At 35.7% G+C, this 20,653-nt stretch overlaps 1 protein-coding gene across 4 annotated transcripts in view; it reads right to left on the bottom strand.

Moving 5' to 3' along the window:
- The window catches only part of CHSY3 (chondroitin sulfate synthase 3), a 286,394-nt gene that overhangs the window by 226,442 nt on the left and 39,299 nt on the right, over positions 1-20,653 (bottom strand). The window contains exon 3 of one of the 4 annotated variants that reach the window (XM_073995181.1): positions 19,913-20,323. The exons of the other annotated variants lie outside the window; for them this stretch is intronic. Coding sequence (XP_073851282.1) covers positions 20,123-20,323 — 201 coding nt within the window. The 3' untranslated portion in view covers positions 19,913-20,122. Of the gene's footprint in view, positions 1-19,912; positions 20,324-20,653 lie in introns of those variants that run through there. 4 annotated transcript variants of the gene reach the window in all.

The following is a 20,653-nucleotide window of genomic DNA, read 5'->3' as shown; positions in this document are numbered from 1 at the left end:
CTCCTAAAGGAAAAAAAAAAAAAAACCCTGATATTATATAGGACCCAAGATTAGCCAAACCAATTCTGTGGAAGAAAATGAAAATGTGGACTTTCTGAGTCAGATGACATAAGAAACATTCAAATGATGACTAAGGGTAATAACACCCAACAGGAGGTTGTAGACTCTGTAAAGTACAGCTCTGGGCTTTGTCCCAAACATAACTAAAAATAGGTCGATTTAACTGCTGAATAGAGGGCTGCACTGTGAAAAGCAGCTGAAAACTGACTCCACAGTGTCATCTGCTAGTCATTTTCCCACTGCATCACACTTCACTCATATGTTAATAGTACACACCGTGACCAGAATAGTGTTAAATGTTATAACAGTCCCATGAGGGGAAGCACAGAAATCAGAACAAGGAGCTGCTCATCCTGGACTCTGACACTCAAGTGTCATGGCCAAGTCATAACCCTTCTCTTAGCTTCTTCGTTTATACGAAAAGAAACTGAAAAATATTTGTCATGCCTACTCTAACAATCAAGTAAGCTATCCACCAAGGTAGTAGATGAAAATAGTTTCCTAAACATCAAAAGACTATAGAGATGTAAGGTATCTGTAATAGCTATTATCCACTTTCAAAGCCTGGGAAATAAAATAGTGTACACATTTTTCTTCAATAATCCAATAGCATTCTAGATCTAGGCTCAGTATAGAGGCCCTCTCTCCCCATTCCACCATAGTTTTGCTAGACTGATTACAAGTTATAGTCATTTCTCATCATTCTGGCTTTACCTCTGGAGCTGAAACCCTGGCCGCTACCTTTGAGGCTCCCAGCAACCACCTAGAAGTTAGTAGAACTCCAGAAGCAGAACGTAAAACATAACCTGCAAAGACCCCTAAATTGGCTGTTCCAGAATGGGCTATCGATACAAAAGATAGGTGCAGCCTACATCACAACCCATGTGTTCTAACCTCTCATACAGTCTCTTCTGGCTCTACAGGCTCTTCTGGATGATAATTCTGCTCTTTCTGCTGGAGTTATCATTTGAATGCAATCCTTGAAGCCATAATTCTGCCATCAAGTTAATGTGTACAATAAAAGCCAGAGTCCAGAGACTTGATGTCACCATCAAAGAGGAGGAAGCAGGATTTCTTTGCTTGACTGGAGAAGCCTGGTGTGGTTGCAGAGCAGAGAGCAGGGAGCATGAGACAGCTGCAAAAGCACACAGGTGTCAGACCATGCAGGATCTTATGGGCTACTGAAAGGAGTGTGGTCTTTATATTGTGTTTTATGGGAAACAGCTAAATAGTTTTAAGCAGGGCAGTGACAGGTCATATTTACAATCAGAAAAGATAAATACAGCTGCAAATCAGAGAACAACCTTGAGGCATTAAGAAGTTTGTGTAGTATCTCTGGAAACAGATGATGCCAGCCTAGATAAGGGTGTTAAGTGGGGAGAAGAAAAGAAGTGGATTTAAAGGAGACATTTAGGAGGCAATAGCAACAAGACTTGGGGACAGATTGAATTCAGGGAGTTGAATTCAGGGAGAGAGGAGGAGATCTCATGAATGACTCAGGTTTCCGTTTAGTTGGCTTGGTGGTGGTGCCAATTGCTGAGATTAGAGAAGAAAAGGCAAGGCTTGATGCTGAAGGTTATGCGTTCAGCCATAGTGGTGTTGAGTCTGAGTCTTGACTGGAATGATTCTTTTGAGATGCAATAGTTGGTACGGAAGAGAGGAGAAAACAACTGACAATAAAAATTTTCTGAGAGGGCTGGGGATACAGGAAACAAAACCCAGAAGCAGGGATTGGTATGAGATGAGTAGAACCCCTATTATGTATGTAACTAAGCACGAAGTTGAAAGATTGGCTGCAGGTATGGATAGTTTCCTGGTCTGGGCTGAGAGAATATGAGAGTTCCCAAATGACTTTTATTTTCTTCTGGATGAAAGGAGTAGAGTCATCTGTAGAGAATGAGGTGAGTAATAAAAAACATGAGAACAGAGAAGATCTGAAATAGTTATTGAAAGTTGTTTTTAAAAAGTTTGTTGACTAGAGGGAAAAAAGTACAGCTGTTACACAAGTTTATGTCAGGTTGTGATTTCATAAACAAATTAATGCTTAAAGGTTACTGAAATTGTGGACCATCCTGGATCAGAAAGGAAGAAAGAGGCTAATGGAGAGAAAAGGAGGGAATCTTTGAATAATTATGCTCAAAGAAAAAAAAATGTGTGATCAGAGAAGGGGTTATCTGAGGTAGTGTTTAAAATGAGAAACAAAAGGTGTGGAAAGCCTGGAGCAGTTTAGGACTTTGGGGTATCAGAGAAAATGCTCAGATATAAAAAGAAAGGGATGATCATTACTGATGATCATTTCTTAAAAGGGGACAGTAAGTGATCTAAACTATTTTTCTCAAATGAGAGTTCAATTTGAAAAGCTCACACAATTTCGAGGAATAATTCTCTCCATATTGCTATTCCACATAAAACTATTTTAAGAAATAATAGATCAATGTGAACACACATTTTATTCTGTCTCAATTCAAACCTTTTTTATCACTGTTACATACCTTCCCTGCTTTTACTGACTTTATATGTTGCAATTAGAAAAGTAAGCATTTTGAGCAACTTTAGCTATGTCAGAAATACTGAATTTAAAGAGGGAAGGAAGGAAGCAATTACCCCTTTTGGTGTATTCCATGCATTAGCTGTAATTTCCATTGCCCGTTTTCTGAAAACTCATGTCTGTACCATTTATGGTGAAAAGCAAGTCAGACTTGCCGCAATCAACCAAACATTCCAATTCAAGTCACTCTGGGAAGAATTTCAACTCAGAACATACTGCGGAAATTGTCTACTGGTTTGATCATATCCACTGGTGGACACAGCATTCAGAGTAGCTTGGAAAATAAATTAAAATTTGATAACTACGAACACTAGGCACAAAGTAAAATAATTACAAGGGCAGTCTTTTACAATGCCCTTTCTTATTTATGCTATTATTTGGAGTAGGGTACATATAAAATGTTTTATAAAAATCTGTCAATTTTGCAGGAAAAATAAAAGCTAGTTTACTTTTTAAACAATAGCATGCATTCATTTCTTTTGAAAAAATTTCATATGTAAAACAAATGATTTACTAAAAAGATATTGATACAAATTTCATATTTACCAAATTATCAGAGATTATTACATTGAGAGTCTTAAAACTTTAAAACAAATAAATCTAATTAAAATCAAAGTTGGAGTTTAATAATCTTTGTTGTAATTTCTGTTTTCTCATGCATTTAAGTAAAATGACCAAATCGTTGCTCATCATACTACAATTGTCTTTTTTAAATGATAAAAATGTAAATTTCCCAAGTCATTTCACAAGAAAACACATTAATCCTTGAATTTATTTATTAAGAAGTATACCCAGTGACAAAATCCCAACTTCAATGACCATTTTAAAGAGTATCAGGAAATAAATATTTTGGAGACACTGTATTCACCATGTCATCTTTGGCCAAAAACCTTCAAAGATCCTCCAAACTTTATAAGCTCAATCTTTACTCATTCAACCACGTTATGTGAATGTCCACTACAAGCCAAACTCTGCCAGTCCTTCTGTGGGCAACGTCAAACAGGGAGAGGAAGAATCCTGTAAAGCCCACAAAGAGCATCAGGACCATGGTAGGAAGATGTGCTAAGTGTGTTGGGAATGGAAAGAAGCTGTCTTAAGGGAGGGAAAATTCTACTGATGGGGTCCCAGAAAAGCCATTTCTAACTTCATCAAATCATCATCTCTCGTCATAAAACGAACTTAATCCATTCAGAGTCCTTTGGATTAGGAATCTTCTAAGGTTTGTCTGAAAATATATTCAGCATCAAATATGCTTAAACACTACACCACTTAACTTCATAGCAATGCAATAATCAAATATGATATCAGAGAAATTTTAAAGTGTTGTTAACAAGTAAAAAAAAGATATACATCACTTGCAATAAGAGGAAAAAGAAAACAGTACCTTAAACTGTAACAAAATGAACATGCAAAGTAAAAACTGTAATCGGAAAAAAATTTCAAATTTATTATAGCTCTCAGCATCTTTCCTATGCTGATGACATAGAAATCTTAATGCAAATAAGTCTAAACATGCTATCTATGGAAACCACTTATTTATAATCTTGCTTCTTTAGCTGCATATTCAAACTGAATAACAATAAACTCAACTATTCCAGATCATAAATATATGTTTATTGTTATTCCTCCCTATTTAACAATATTGAAATTAACATGTCTTATATTTTACATGCAAATTAAGAATCTCTGCTCTACTGAATTATAATAAATATGAAAGTGAAGAAAATAGAGAGTTCTTGTTTTCAAATTTTTATTCATAATATCCAAATTTCAAGATGCACACCATAAATCAAAATACAAAGTACAATCCCATAGGTAGCTATAGGAAATGTGAAAGCATCAGAAAACAACATTCTGGATATATGGGCAAAGATTTTTGCTTAGAAAGCAAGTAACAAATTATTATTGGAATACGATGATGAGATCATCTCTTTAGTCATCTAACCAATATTATTTACATATATACTAGGCAAAAGTATCTAAAAATGAAGAAAGATATATGAAAATTCAAATCTTATTCAGAACAAGATTAACGTCTAGCAGTAACTAGTATATAATGCAAAATACATTAATCATCATAAGAGAAGGAAAAATAAATACATGAGTATGCAAATTCACTAGAGAACACAATCACTTGGGATTCATCCAAGAAGACTTCATTAAGAAGGGCAAGATTCAAGCTGAAATTTGAATGAATAGTAGAGTTTGCTATGTTTAGCTAACAAACTAGATTAATATGTCATTTAATTAGGCTAATAAGGAAATATTAAGTCCTATATTTTATTCTTTTAGGGATTAATATTTATCAATTTATGGCATTCAAAAATAACCTCTCTCTAAAAAAAATTGCTTCTCTATCTTCTTACAAAGAAGACATCTGCATCTGCCAGGCACACAGGCTAATTTCTATAATCCCAGCACTTTGAGTAGCTGAAATAAGAGGATCACTTGAGGCCAGGAGTTTGAGACAAGCCTGGGCAACATAGTGAGGCCCCACCTGGAAAAAATAAATAAATAAATAAATAGCCAGACATGGTGGCACATGCCTGTAGTCTCAGCTATTCAAGAGGCTGAGGTATGAGGACTGCTTGAACTCAGGACTTTGAGACTTCAGTGATCTGTGATCACACTCCTGCACTCCAGGCTGGGTAACAGAGCAAAACCCCATCTCTTTAAAAATAGAATATTTTTAAAAAGAAGGCATTGAACATAGTTAAATTTGGAGATTATATGGCTTATTATTCATATTGCTATGGTTCCATCCTCCATTTACTTTTGATCCTCAGAAGATCACCTATTTCTAACGATACCTTGTTTCTTTTTCTTTTTTATTATCTTTTTTTACTGGGTTAAAAAAGATAAAAAACAAGAAAGCAACTTTGTTAGAAAAACAGGAAAACTCTAGAGTAGATAAAGTCCTGTATAAAAGATAAGGAATCAAGCTCATACTTTAATTTCTTTTTTATTATTATTATTATACTTTAAGTTCTAGGGTACATGTGCACAACGTGCAGGTTTGTTATATATGTATACATGTGCCATGTTGGTGTGCTGCACCCATTAACTCATCATTTACATTAGGTGTATCTCCTAATGCTATCCCTCCCCTCTCCCCCAACCCCACGACAGGCCCCGGTGTGTGATGTTCCCCTTCCTCTGTCCAAGTGATCTCATTGTTCAGTTCCTACCTATGAGTAAGAACATGTGGTATTTGGTTTCTTCGTGACAGAGATTCGGGATTACAGAGAATTTTTGGTTTGTTTTTTATTCTGCTTTGTGGGTTGAAAATAATTGTCTCTTATCTTGTTGATAAGTGAGATTTCCCTGAACAACAAACCAGTAGGAAAGTGATATTTAATGGATAACGAAAGTAGTTCAACAAAAGTACGTAAGTTACAAAAATGTTAAAGTGACCTGCAGGGCTTTCTAATGCAGGCTTGGGGTCAATAATTTGACAGCAGCTTCCCTGCCCACCCAATGCAAGGAATAATTTTAAATACGTTCATCTCCTTCCTATACACAGTTCCCTGTCAGATGCCCTATTCCCAAGAAGGGCCCAGCTGGAATCAGGTCTAGTTGTATACCAGTAGAAGAAATCCACATTGCATAATTAGAATAATCAACCAAGCCTTTCACTCAAATATGAGCAGAAAACCAAGAATCAACAGATTCCCAAGGAAAGCAGAGGACAAACTGATAATTCAAGATAGCAAAGAAAAGTCAACCTAGTAACACTCTAATATTCAAGAAGAGTATCACATTCATAAAAATAAATGGATCCTCTGAAAAGAAGCAATCAGAAAACATTTAAAATATTTAGAAGTTTTAAAAATTCACATTTTAAAAAATTAATAGAAGGTTTAGAACATAAAGTTGAAAACATCAGCCAGGATATAAACCTCAGAAGAAGAAAAACATAAAAGGAAAGATAAAACAGAGAGAGGATCAACATAGCAAGTTAAAGATACGGCCAATGGGGATTTATTTTGGAAAAGAAAGAATAAAAATGAAGTTGGAGAGGAAGAACAAATCAAGGAAACAATAGAAAAAAAAAAGAAACCCAGATTTGAAGGACACAAATGTTTATATTGAAATTAATATGAACCTACAACGCCTAGACATAAATCATGAAATTTTAGAGCACTGGAGATAAAGGAAGAACCTAATAGCTCCTGAAGGCAGGAAAGGCAAGGAAGTAATGATTTCCAAATGATCAGATTGTCCTCAAATATTTCAACATCACAGTAGACAACAGAACACAGTTGACCAATATCTTCAAAGTATGAGGAAAAAATATTTTTAACCTAAAATTCTATGCCAAAGCAAACATTAATTATATGTGAGGAAAAACTACAGATACTTTCATACTTGCAGGAATTCATTCAGTTTATCTTGCACATATATTTATATGTCAAATATATGAAGATCAACCAGGCAAGAGAAACGAATAAAAAGCATTCAAATAGGAGGAGAGGAAGTCAAACTATCCCTGTTTGCAGTCAACATAATTCTATATCTAGAAAACCCCATAGTCTCGCCCCAAAAGCTCCTTAAACTGCAAAACAACTTCAGCAAAGTCTCAGAATACGAAATCAACATACAAAAATCACTAGCAATTCTATTCACCAAAAACAATCAAGCTGAGAGCCAAATCAGGAACACAATCCCATTCACAATTGCTATAAAAAGAATAAAATACATAGAAACACAGATAATGACGGAGGTGAAAGGTATCTACAATGAGAGTTGCAAAACACTGTTCAAAGAAACCAGAGATGGCACAAACAAATGGAAAAACATTCCACGGTCATGGATAGGATGAATCAATATTGTTAAAATGTCCATACTGCACAAAACAATTTATAGGTTGAATGCTATTTCTGTTAAACTACCAAAGACATTCCTCACAGAACTAGAAAAAAATCAATTTTACATTTAATATGGAACCAAAAATAGCCCGAATAGCCACAGAAATCCTAAGCAACAAAAACAAAACTGGAGGCATCACACTACCTGTCTTCAAGCTATACTAAAGAGCTACAGTAAGCAAAACAGTGTAGTACTGGCACAAAAACAGACACATAGACCAACGAAACAGAATAGAGAGCCCAGAAATAATGCTGCAAACCTACAGCCATCTGATCTTTGATAAAATAAAAAAAAAAAAAATCAAGCAACAAGGAAGTACTCCCTATTCAATAAAAGGTGCTGGGATAACTGGCTAGCCATATGCATAAGACTAAAACTGGACACCTTCCTTATACCATATGCAAAAATCAATTCAAGATTTCATGATGAATATGCCAAAAGCAATTGCAATAAAAGCAAAAGTTGACAAATGTGATATTATTAAACAAAAGAGCTTCTGCACACCAAAAGAAACAATCAACTGAGTAAATACACAACCTACAGAATGAGAGAAAAATTTTGCAAACTGCATTTGACAAAAGACTAATATTCAGGAACTTAAACAAATTTATTAAAAAAAAAAAAACCAACAGCTCCATTAAAAAGTGGGCAAAGGACATGAACAGACACATTCCAAAAAAAGACCTACATACTACCAACAAGCATATGAAAAAAAGCTCAACATCACTGAGTAGTAGAGAAATGAAAATCAAATCCACAATGAGATACCATCAAAATGGCTATTATTAAATACTACCGGTCAGAATGGCTATTATTAAAATGTCAAAAAATAACATGCCGGCAAGGTTGTGGGGAAAAAAAAGAAACATGCATATACACTGTTGGTGGGAGTGTAAATTAGTTCAACCATTGTGGAAAGATGTGTGGTGATTCCTCAAAGAGCTAAAAAGATAACTTTTTAGAGAACCTTCAACGCAGCATATCCCATTACTGGTCATATACCCAAAAGAATATAAATTGTTCTATGGTAAAGACACATACATGTGTAAATTCACTGCTTATGATAGCAAAGATATGGAATCAACCTAAATGTTCATCAGTGATAGACTGGATAAAGAGAACGTGGTACCTGTACACCATGGAATACTATGCAGCCACAACAAAAGAACAAGATCATGTCCTTTGTAGGAACATGGATGGAGCTGGAGGCCATTATCCTTAGCAAACTAACACAAGAACAGAAAAGCAAATACCACATATACTCATTTATAAGTGGAAGCTAAATGATAAAAGCTCATGGACACATAGAGGGGAACAACATACACTCGAGCCTCTTGTAGGGTGGAGAGTGGGAGGAGGGAGAGGAACAGGAAAAATAACTAATGGATAATAGGCTTAATACCTGGGTGATAAAATAATATGCACAACAAACCCTCGTGACATGAGTTTACTTATGTAACAAACCTACACATGTACCCCTGAACTTAAGAGTTACACTTTTAGGATTATATATATGTCAAAATATATATATATAATAAATACATATATCTTAAGACATATGTAATAAGGAAGGAAAGAAAGGAGGAAGGAAGGGAAGAAGAAAGGCGGGAGAAAGGGAAAAAGGAAAGGAGAGAGGAAAAAATATTAAAAACAAAAACCAAGTAAAAATCAATGATAACCAGGAAAGAATAAATGCAGAAAACTTGGTAAGAGCTGTGCAGCTGGCTCTGGAACAACAGACCCAAACTTGGGCAAGATGGTAGAAGGCACCAGAAGACTTCTCCAAGGAAAAGAGGGGGATACTTAATTTTCATATAATTTGGTCAAAATCTGTTTAAATAAAAGTTATTATATAAAAATTATAGCTCCAAAACAGTCATTTAAAAAAATGGACCGGGCGCAGTGGCTCACACCTGTAATCCCAGCACTTTGGGAGGTCAAAGTGGGTGGATCACAAGGTTAGGAGACCGAAACCATCCTGGCCAATATGGAGAAAACCAGTCTCTACTGAAAATACAAAAATTAGCAGAGTGCTGTGGCATGCGCCTGTAGTCACAGCTACTGGGGAGGCTGAGGCAGGAGAATCACTTGAACCCAGAAGGCTGAGGTTGCAGTAAGCCAAGAACGTGCCACTGCACTACAGCCTGGGTGGCAGAGCAAGACTCTGTCTCAAAAAAAAAAAAAAAAAAAGAAAAAAAGGCAACTTCAGCAAAGTCTCAGGATACAAAATCAATGTGCAAAAACCACAAGCATTCCTATACATCAATAACAGACAGAGAGGCAAATCATGAGTGAACTCCATTCACAATTGCTACCAAGAGAATAAATTACCTAGGAACACAACTTATAAGGAATGTGCAGGACCTCTTCAAGGAGAACTACAAACCACTGCTCAAGGAAATAAGAGAGGACACAAACAAATGGAAAAACACTCCATGCTTATGGATAGGAAGAATCAATATCATGAAAATGGCCATATGGATCAAAGTAATTTATAGATTCAGTACTATCCCCATCAAGTTACCATTGACTTTCTTCACAGAATTAGAAAAAACTACTTTAAATTTCATATAGAACCAAAACAAACAAACAAAAAATTCCTGTATAGTCAAGACAATCCTAAGCAAAAAGAACAAAGCTAGAGACATCACTTTACCTGACTTCAAACTACACTACAAGGCTACAGTAACCAATACAGCATGGTACTGGTACCAAAACAGATATATAGACCAATGGAATACAACAGAGGCCTCAGAAATAATGCCACACATTTACAACCATCTGATCTTTGACAAATCTGACAAAAACAAGAAATGGGGAAAGGATTCCCAATGTAAACACTGGTGTTGGGAAAACTGGTTAGCCACACGCAGAAAACTGAAACTGGACCCCTTCCTTACACCTTATACAAAAATAAGTCAAGATGGATTAAAGACTTAAACGTAAGACCTAAAACCATAAATACCCCAAAAGAAAACCTAGGCAATACCATTCAGGACACAGGAATGGGCAAAGACTTCAGGACTAAAACACCAAAAGCAGTGGTAACAAAAGCCAAAACTGACAAATCAGATCTAACTAAACTAAAGAGCTTCTGCACAGCAAAAGAAACTATTATCAGAGTGAACAGGCAACCTACAGAATAGGAGAAAATTTTGCAATCTATTCATCTGACAAAGGGCTAATATCCAGAATCTACAAGGAACTCAAACAAATTAACAAGAAAAAAAGAACAACCCCATCAAAAAGTGGGAGAAGGATATGAACGGACACTCCTCAAAAGAAGACATTTATGCGGCCAAGAAACATACAAAAAAGTTCATCATCACCGGTCATTAGAGAAATGCAAACCAAAACCACAATGAGATACCATCTCACACCAGTTAGGATGGCAATCATTAAAAAGTCAGGAAACAACAGATGCTGAAGAAGATGTGGATAAATAAGAACGCTTTTACACTGTTAGTGGGAGTGTAAATTAGTTCAAACATTGTGGAAGACACTGTGGTGATTCCTCAAGGACCCAGAACCAGAAATACCATTTGACCTAGCAATCCCATTTTTGGGTATATACCCAAAGGATTATAAATCATGCTACTATAAAGACACATGCACACGTATATTTATTGCAGCACTATTCACAATAGCAAAGATTTGGAACCAACCCAAATGCCTATCTATCAATGTTAGACTGGATAAAGAAAATGTGGCACACATACACCATGGAATACTATGCAGCCATAAAAAAGGATGAGTTCATGTCATTTGCAGAGACATGGATGAAGCTGGAAACCATCATTCTCAGCAAACAAATACAGGAACAGAAAAGCAAACAGCACATGTTCTCACTCATAAGTGGGAGCTGAACAATGAGAACACATGGACACAGTGAGGGGAACATCACACATCAGGACCTGTTGAGGGTAGGGGGATAGGGGAGGGATAGCATTAGGAGAAATACCTACTGTAGATGATGGGTTGATGGGTGCAGCAAACCACCATGGCACTTGTATACCTATATAACTAACCTGCATGTTCTGCGCATGTATTCCAGAACTTAAAGTATAATTTTAAAAAAGAAGATATAGGATAATACTCAATTTTCAGTCATTCTTATTTGTTCATGTACTAAAGTCTCAAATAAAAGTTTGTCATACAATTTTAAAAATGGGGACAATAATATTCACCTTACAGTGTTTGAAAATTAAAGTAAACAATATAATCAAAATATCCAGCCCAGTGCCTGGCATATAGTAGACATTAAAAGTTACTTTTCCTCTCTTCCTGTCTCAGCACTCATCCTATCTTTATTGGTGTTTCCTAGCAACTACCACAGCATGCCAAAGTGCTTTCCTAATGGATGCAAAAGACATCTAATAATTTGAACTAAAGTAGAAATAAAACGCACTCTCTGGAAACAGGCTAGGCAAATTCTATAAAGAAGAAATTGCAGATTTTAAAGAATAAAATGGACATTTTCATTAAAGGCATTTGGTAGAAAATATGACTCCTCAAATGTGTTTAAAGAAAGATTTTAAAACATGAGGAGAAAATGTAGATAATTAGGCAAATTAGCATCTTAAGTTATAAGCTCATTTCTGAAAGCAAAATGAATACAATTCTATTTTAATGGCACTGTTTATGTAAAGATATTAATACATATTTCAATTATATTAGTAGAAAGCATATATGACATTGATATTTTAATAGATGTTAAACAGTTTCCAGGGGTCTTCAGAACAAATAAGTTTTCGTTACATCTGGTTTCAATTGCTCTTCCAACTTGATACTGCTCACCTCTTATCCAAACCCTCCAACCCAGCAGGACAAGGGCTCTGCTTATTGCTCTAAGAGCTACATGCATTCTTTCCACTTCTACTCAAAACAAATATTAGAGGCTCCACTCTTCCTCCAACATCAGTCTCTTGACTGCCTTAAACTTCTCAACCTGGTTCAGCTCTTTTTCCTTTACCTCCTGCTTGAATATTTATGGGTTCTGACTGCCTATACCAATGTGGTAGTAAGTTAAAAGCTAATTATGTGATAATGATTTTTCTACATAGATGCTCCCTCTTCCTATCCAGGCTGATTGTGTCATTCCTTCTAGTATAACCAGTGTTTAGCAGATGCTCAATAAATGTCTGTGCTAGTAATGTAAAGCTGAAAAACAGTTAAAAACAAATGGTAATTACATTGTTTGCCAAAACAGATAATTTAAAAAATACTACATACCTGGAGAAGTCTGCCTTTCGATTTATATCTGGATATCATATTTTAAGAAAATGTAAATTACAAAGCCAAGTATCTACATAGATGGCCAATGGTTTCGACTGCTTCTATGTACATGAATTCTCAGAATCGCTTCAGGGTCCACATGGAGAGACAATGGGTGGAGATCCCTATCAGCTTTCCCAAGCTTCCCACCACAGGCATGTGATTTTACATACAGAATCACCAGGGAGAAAGATGATATGTGTTGCTTAAATGTTATTACTCATATTGATATATATTATTAATTTTAAAAAAGCAATTTACAGATAAGATGCTTTGGTATTTAACCCATATTTAATATCAAATAGAAAATGTCATATTTTGTGTAAATGTGCATTTTAAAATTAAAAGCACAAAATCAGTTTCATTTGATGGAGCTTCATGTGTTTATTTTTTTTTGTTGCCTGAGCTTTTAGTTTCACATGTAAAAAATCATCACCAAGACCAACGTCATAGGGCTTTTCTTCTCTGTTTTCTTTTAGGAGTTTTATGGCTCCAGATTTAAGTTTAAAACTATAATTCATTTTGAGTTGATTTTGGGGTATGATGTAAGATAAGGATTCAATATCACTTTTATTTTGCCTGTGAATAAGCAGTTTTCCTAACACTATTTATTAAAGAGACTCTGCTTTCCCCATCATGTATTTTTTGTGTCTTTGTCAAAGATTAGTTGACCATAAATGCCTGGGTTCATTTCTTGGCTTTCTATTCTGCCCTATTGGTCTTTGTGTATGCTTTTATGCCAGTACTACACTGTTTTGAGTACTACAGCTGTGTAATATAATTTGAAATCAGGAAATGTTGTGCCACCAGCTTTGTTCCTGTGTTTTAGCTATTCAGGGATTTTTGTGTTTGCATGTGAATTTTAGGATTACTTTTTCTATTTATATGAAAAATACTATTGGAATTTTGATAAGGATTTCATTGAATCTGCAGATTGCCTTGGGTAGTATAGACATATTGACTATGTTATTTATTCTACAAATACAAGATGCCTTTCCATTTATTTGTGTCTTACTCAATTTCTTTCATCAATATTTTACAGTTTTCAGTGTATGGCTTTTTCACCACCATGGTTAAATTTATTCCTAAGTATTTTTCCCATACTATCAAAAATGGAATTATTTTCTTAATTTTTTTCGGCTATTTCATTGTTAGTGTATAAGAAAATAACTGATTTTTGTACATTCATTTTATGTCCTGAAACTTTACTGAATATATTTATTAGGTCTAACAGTATTTTGGTGGAGTCTTTAGAAATTGTAATATAGAAGAGCATATCATCTGCAGACAGACACAATTTTACTACTTCCTTTCCTATTTGGATGCTTTTTCTTTCTTTATTTACCTAATTGCTCTCGCTAGGGCTTCCAGGAATATGGTGAATAGAAGTGATGAGAGTAGGGATTGTTTCTTTGTTTCTGGTTTTACAGGAAAAACTAAGTTTTTCACTATCATGTATGATGGCTTATTATATATGGTTTTTACTGTAATGAGGTACATTTCTTTAAACCTAATTTGTGGAAAATTTTTGTCATGAAAAGATGTTGAATTTTGTCAAATGTTTTCCTGCAACTACTCATCATATGATTTTGTGTGTGTGTGTGTGTGTGTGAAATGGAGTCTTGTTCTGTCACCAGGCTGCAGTGCAGTGGCGCAATCTCGGCTCACTGCAACCTCCGCCTCCCGGGTTCAAGCAATTCTCTTGCCTCAGCCTCCTGAGTAGCTCAGACTACAGGCATCTGCCACCACGCCCAGCTAATTTTTGTATTTTTAGTAGAGATGAGGTTTCACCATGTTGGCCAGGATGGTCTCGATCTCCTGACCTCATGATCCACCCCCCTCAGCCTCCCAAAGTGCTGGGATTACAGGCGTGAGCCACCACACCCGGCCTATTCATCTTATGATTTTTATCCTTCATCCTTCACTCGATTAATATGGTGTATCAACTTTACTAATTTGTGTATGTTGAACCACTCTTGTTATCTCAGGAATAATTCTACTTAATCATGGTGAATGATCTTTGTAAAGTGCTATTAAATTTGGTTTACTCTGGTTTTGTTGGGAATTTTTGCATGTATGTTCATCAGGGATATTGGCCTATAGTTTTCTTTTCTTGTAGTGTCCTTGTCTTGGCTTTGGTATCAGGAAAATGATGGCCTCACACAATTAGTTTGGAAGTATTCCCTCTTCTTCAATTTTTGGGAAGAGTTTGACAAGGATTGATATTAGCTCTCCTTTAAATATTTGGGAGAATGCACCAGTGAGGCCATCAGGTCACTGAACTTTTCTTTATTTTTTCTTTGCTTTGTTAGGAGACGTTTTTATTACTAATTCTGTCTCCTTACTCCTTATTAATCTGTTCAAATTTTCTATTTATTCTTGATTCAGTCATGGTAGGTTATACGTCTTTAGAAATTTGTCCATTACTTCTAGGTTTCCAGGTCATTGGCGTATAATTGTTCACAGTTTCTTATGATTTTTTTTTGTATTTTTGCAGTATGAGTTGTAATATCTTCCATCTTCTTTGTTGACTTTCTCTCTTGATGACCTGTCTAGTGCTGTCAATGGAGTACTGAAGTCCCCCACTATTATTTTGTTGCTGTCTATCTAATTTTTTAAGTCTAGCAGTAATTGTTTCATAAATTTGGGACCACCAGTGTTAGGTGTGTGTGTATATATATACACACACTTATATATATATGATTATATATATATACATATATTATATAATATATACATACATATATTATATATACATATATATATGATTGTGATAGTTTCCTGTTGGACTAATCCTTGTATCATTAAAAAGCTTCTGCACAGCAAAAGAAATAATCAGTGGAGTTAACAGACAAACCACAGAGTGGGATAAAACCTTTGCAATCTCTGGGTGGGAATGTAAACTAGTCCAACCACTATGGAAAACAGCATAAAGAACCCTTAAAGAACTACAAGTAGATCTACCAGTTGATTCAGCAATCCCACTACTGCAAGAATGGCCATAATAAAAAATAATAGATGGCGTGAATGTGGTGCAAAGGGAACACTTTTACAGTGTTAGTGGGGATGTAAAATAGTACACCCCTATGGAAAACAGTATGGAGATTCCTTAAAGAACTAAAAGTAGAACAACCATTTGATTCAGCAATCCTACTACTGGGTATCCACCAGGAGAAAAGGAAGTCATTATATGAAAATGATTCTTAGACATGCATGTTTATAGCAGCACAATTTGCAATTAAAAATATGGAACCAGCCAAAATGCCCATCAATCAATGAGTGGATAAAGAAATTATGACGTGCGTGTGTGTGTGTATATATATACACACACATGCACCATATATATATATGGTGTGGGTGTGTGTGTGTGTATGTGTGTGTGTGTGTGTATATATATGGTGTGTGTTTGTGTGTGTATATATATGCTTTAAAAGAACAATACAATGGCGTTATTCACAGTGCCCTGGATAGAACTGGAGACATTATTCTAAGTGAAGTAATTCAGGAGTGGAAAACTAAAATCGTATGTACTCACTCGTAAGTGGGAGGTAAGCTATGAGGATGCAAAAGCACAAGAAGAATACAATGGATTTTTGGGACCCAGGGAAAAAGGTGGAAGGAGGGATGGGGGATAAAGACTGTAAATTGGGTATAACATATACTACTTGGGTGATGAGTGGACCAAAATCTCAGAAATCACGACTAAATATTCATGTAACTAAACACCACCTGTTCCCCAAAAACCTATGGAAATAAAAAAATAAAAATATCTTCCACCTTTTCCAATTTTATCTGTTTGAGTATTCTCTCTTTTCTTAGTCTAGTTTAGGTTAGTCAATTTTGTTTAGCAGCACAGTAGAGGACATCATCAAGAAAACTAAAAGGCAACCCATAGAATTGGAGAAAATATTTGCAAACAATTTATATGGTAAATGGTTAATATCCATAATATATGAGAAACATACATAGCTGAATAGCCCAAAAACAATACGATTTTTGAAATGGACAAAGAATATAAATATTTTCCCAAAGAGGACATACAAATAGCCAACAGGTATATTAAAAGGTGTTCAACATCACTAATCATCAGGGAAATGCAAATCAAAACCACAAGATTTCACCTCACACTTGTTAAGATGGCTATTATCAAAAAGTCAAAAGATATGTGTTGGTAAAGACATGAATAAAAAGGAACATTTATACTGTTAGAAAGAATGTAAATTGGTACAGCCATTATAGAAAACGGTATGGAGGTGATATAGTTAGGCTGTGTCCCCACCCAAATCTGATCTTTTTGTTTTGTTTTGTTTTTTGAGATGGAGTCTCGCTATGTGCACAAGCTGGAGTGCAGTGGTGCACTCTTGGCTCACTCCAGCCTCCACCTCTCGGGTTCAAGTGATTCTTATGTCTCAGCCTCCCAAGTGGCTGGGATTAGAGGCATGCGCCACCACACCTAGCTAATTTTTGTATTTTCAGTAGGGATGCGTTTACCATGTTGGCCAGGCTGGTCTTGAACTCCTGGGCCCAAGTGAATCACCCGCCTCAGCCTCCCAAAGTGCTGGGATTACAGGCATGAGCCACTGCACCAAGCTCAAATTTCATCTTGAATTGTAGTTCCCATAATCCCCACATGTCGTGGGAGGGAAAGGGTGGGAGGTAATTTAATAATGAGGGCAGTTATCCTTATGTTGTTCTCATGATAGTGAATTCTTATGAGATCTGATGGCTTTATATCGGGCTTCTCCCCCATCACTGGGCACTTCTCCTTCCTGCTGCCATGTGAAGAAAAACGTGTTTACTTCCTCTTCCACCATGATTGTAAGTTTCCTGAGGCCTCCCCAGCCATGCTGAACTGTGAGTCAATTAAACCTCTTTTGTTTATAAATTACCCAGTCTCGGGTAGGTTTCTATTAGCAGTGTGAGAACGGACTAATATAGGAGGTTCCTCATAAAATTAAAAATACAACTACCATATCCAGCAATCCCACATCTGGGTATGTATCCAGTGGAAATAAAATCACTATGTCTAGAGATATCTGCATGTTCATTGTGGTATTATTCATAATAGCCAAGATATATAAACAACTTGGGTGTCTGTTACTGGATAAATGAACGAAGAAAATATGACAACTATATACAATGAAATATTATTTCGCCTTAAAAAGGGGGATATCTTGCCATTTTCAACAACATGGATGAACCTGTAGGACATTATGCTAAGAGAAATAAGCCAGGTACAGAAAGACACATATACATGGAATTTAAAAATGTCAGACTTACAGAAATAGCAGAAACGTGGTTATCAGGGTTCAAGTGTCAGGGAAAATGGGGAGATGCTGGTCAAAGGGTATAAACTTTCAGTTATAAATAAATTTTGGAGACCTAATGTACAGCAGTGTAACTATAGTTTTTTATTGCATGGAAATTAGATTAAAACAAAATTATCTATGAATACTTATAGAATTTCAATCCAAACAAAACAGTCGTTTAAATTTATGATTGTGTTTGGATTGTTAAGTTTAAAACCTATACTTTTTAAACTTTCTAATTCTATAGTCTGAATTTTGCCCTGGCCTAATTTGGGCTAATAATTTCCTTATATGGAGAAATCCTTTTTAGAAATGTGCTTACTTCCAAGATCCCCTAACCTGACCTCAAAAGTATTCTTTAGAAAACATCTAGGAAATGAGAAATAAACATTTCTAGAAATGTCTATTTTTTTCCAAAAAAGAAAATTCTTCAACTGCACTATTTAATATCAAGCCACATACCTAAAGACAAAAGTAATAACTGGGGAAGAAAATAAGAATATTCAGAAAGGTGAAAAATTCTGCCCAGCACCCTCACTGTACTTCACCTAGTGCTGTTGTGCTTCTGTGCTGCTATTCAAGTCACAGCTAAGTGTGGGAAGATGGTTAAAAATAAGTTTTGTGGTTGGAATAATATTTTTATAGGTTCACTTTACTCAAAATCTTGCTCTTTTTTCTCTGAGAGAGTCAGAGCTCACATCTACAGAAGAAAAAAAGAGAAAAAAGAATGTACCAGCCACTTAAAAACTTTTTATAAACCTTATTGGCAAAATTTGGAAGCTAGTGTTCAATAATGCGTGATTTTTTCCTTAATAAGAAAAGAAACAATCAAAAATCCCAAAAACATTTCTATATGCCCTACCAGCCTACCATCTGCAAGGTATTATCCTAAATATGGTGGGGAATAAAAAATAAGTGAGAAATCCTCAGTTTTTACCTACCCGTCTCTCCTCCTATAGTGTCCGAAGGAAAAATCCAAAAGTTTCCCCTCTCTTCTTTCCCCAAGTCCTCACATAGCAGTTTCTCAACTTTGCCCAAAAAGTAGTACCCTTAACAGAAGGGGAGATGAGACACATACCCTCAGGGACTTGATGGTATAAGGTCACTGTTTATGAGTAATTTCTTCTGTTTTATATTAAAACTTTAAAAATCTTAAAAATCAAGTATTTGATGTTGCTTCTTAACATAGCCTTATTTATTTCATTATAATGTTTTCCTCTCACAACTTTAAGCAAAGCTGATACTTCAAGAAGTTATGCCATGTTTATTCTGTGGCTTTTCTTGGGATGTTTGGCCACTCTGAAAAGAACAGACTAGCAATTTTTGTTTTCTCCCAACAGGCACAAGTGCCATGTTCCACATTCCTCCTGTCCCACAGAGTTTCCTAATGCCCATCTTCACTTAGAATACCTAGGGCAGTAGATTACAAAAAGCTTCAGAATGATTCACAAACTTTGAATATTGCAGTAATCAGGTGTTTAAACACATCTGTTTTTACTAAAGCACAAATGGCTCAAAAAACAGGCTCATTTTAATTCCCAATACACTTAATTTGTGTAGATAAATTCAAAGAAATGGAAACAAAATAAGAGATGTCTTAGCATGGAATATAAGTCTTCTAAAATTATCATTTGATATCAGCATTTGTTAAGGAAGTGACAATCCTTTCTGTTTCATTCCGTTTTTATACAAAAAAACCCACTGTTTTTTGTCTAAGCTATGAACACATATATTGTGAAATATACAGAGAAAAAAGACATTTACTTTAGCCCTTTTACCTGTTTGCATTGTTTTGTTATTTATAAGCAGCATGCATTACTTTTGTAATAAAAAAAAGGAAGTAAAACTATAGCACGTGGAATTTTCATTTATACTCGCTATAAATTCGTTTTCATGTAACATTTTCAAATATATTAATCTAAAATTTAGATTAAATAGTTAAAATATAGCTGTGGTCAAAGTTCAAAATATTAGATTTGTTCATTGGGCTGGGCGCGGTGGCTCACACCTGTAATCCCAGCACTCTGGAAGGCCAAGGCGGGCAGATCACGAGGTCAGGAGTTCAAGACCAGCCTGACCAACATGCTGAAACCCCGTCTCTACCAAAAATACAAAAATTAGCTGGGTGTGGTGGTGTGCACCTGTAATCCCAGCTACTCAGGAGGCTGACACAGGAGAATCGCTTGAAGCTGGAAGGCGGAGGTTGCAGTGAGCCAAGATTGCACCACTGCACTCCAACCTGGGTGACAGACCGAAACTCCAACTAAAAAAAAAAAAAAAAAAAAATTCATTCATTGTCCCAAATGAGTGACTTTATCACAGGCAATTTATAAGACCATCTACACAGCTTGTTTCTATTTAGGCAAATTAAAACTGATCTCTTTCTGGATACCTTGTATTACCAATCTAGAACAACTAGTCTTCTCCCTCCTCCTTACACCTACCAGTAAACTATCATGGATGTTCAGATGGGTCACTCATCTCTGTTGAAGAAAGGAGACCTCTCCGTCAGAGGCACAGCCTCTTTTGCAGATTAATTTCAGCTGGCCCTTGGCCAAGTGCCACACGAGGGGATGTTGTCAACCTAGCATTG

The sequence above is a fragment of the Macaca fascicularis genome, chromosome 6, assembly GCF_037993035.2.
Source record: "Macaca fascicularis isolate 582-1 chromosome 6, T2T-MFA8v1.1".
Lineage (NCBI taxonomy): Eukaryota > Metazoa > Chordata > Mammalia > Primates > Cercopithecidae > Macaca > Macaca fascicularis.
Note: the sequence above shows the minus strand (reverse complement) of the source record. Positions and strands in the feature narration are given on the sequence as shown.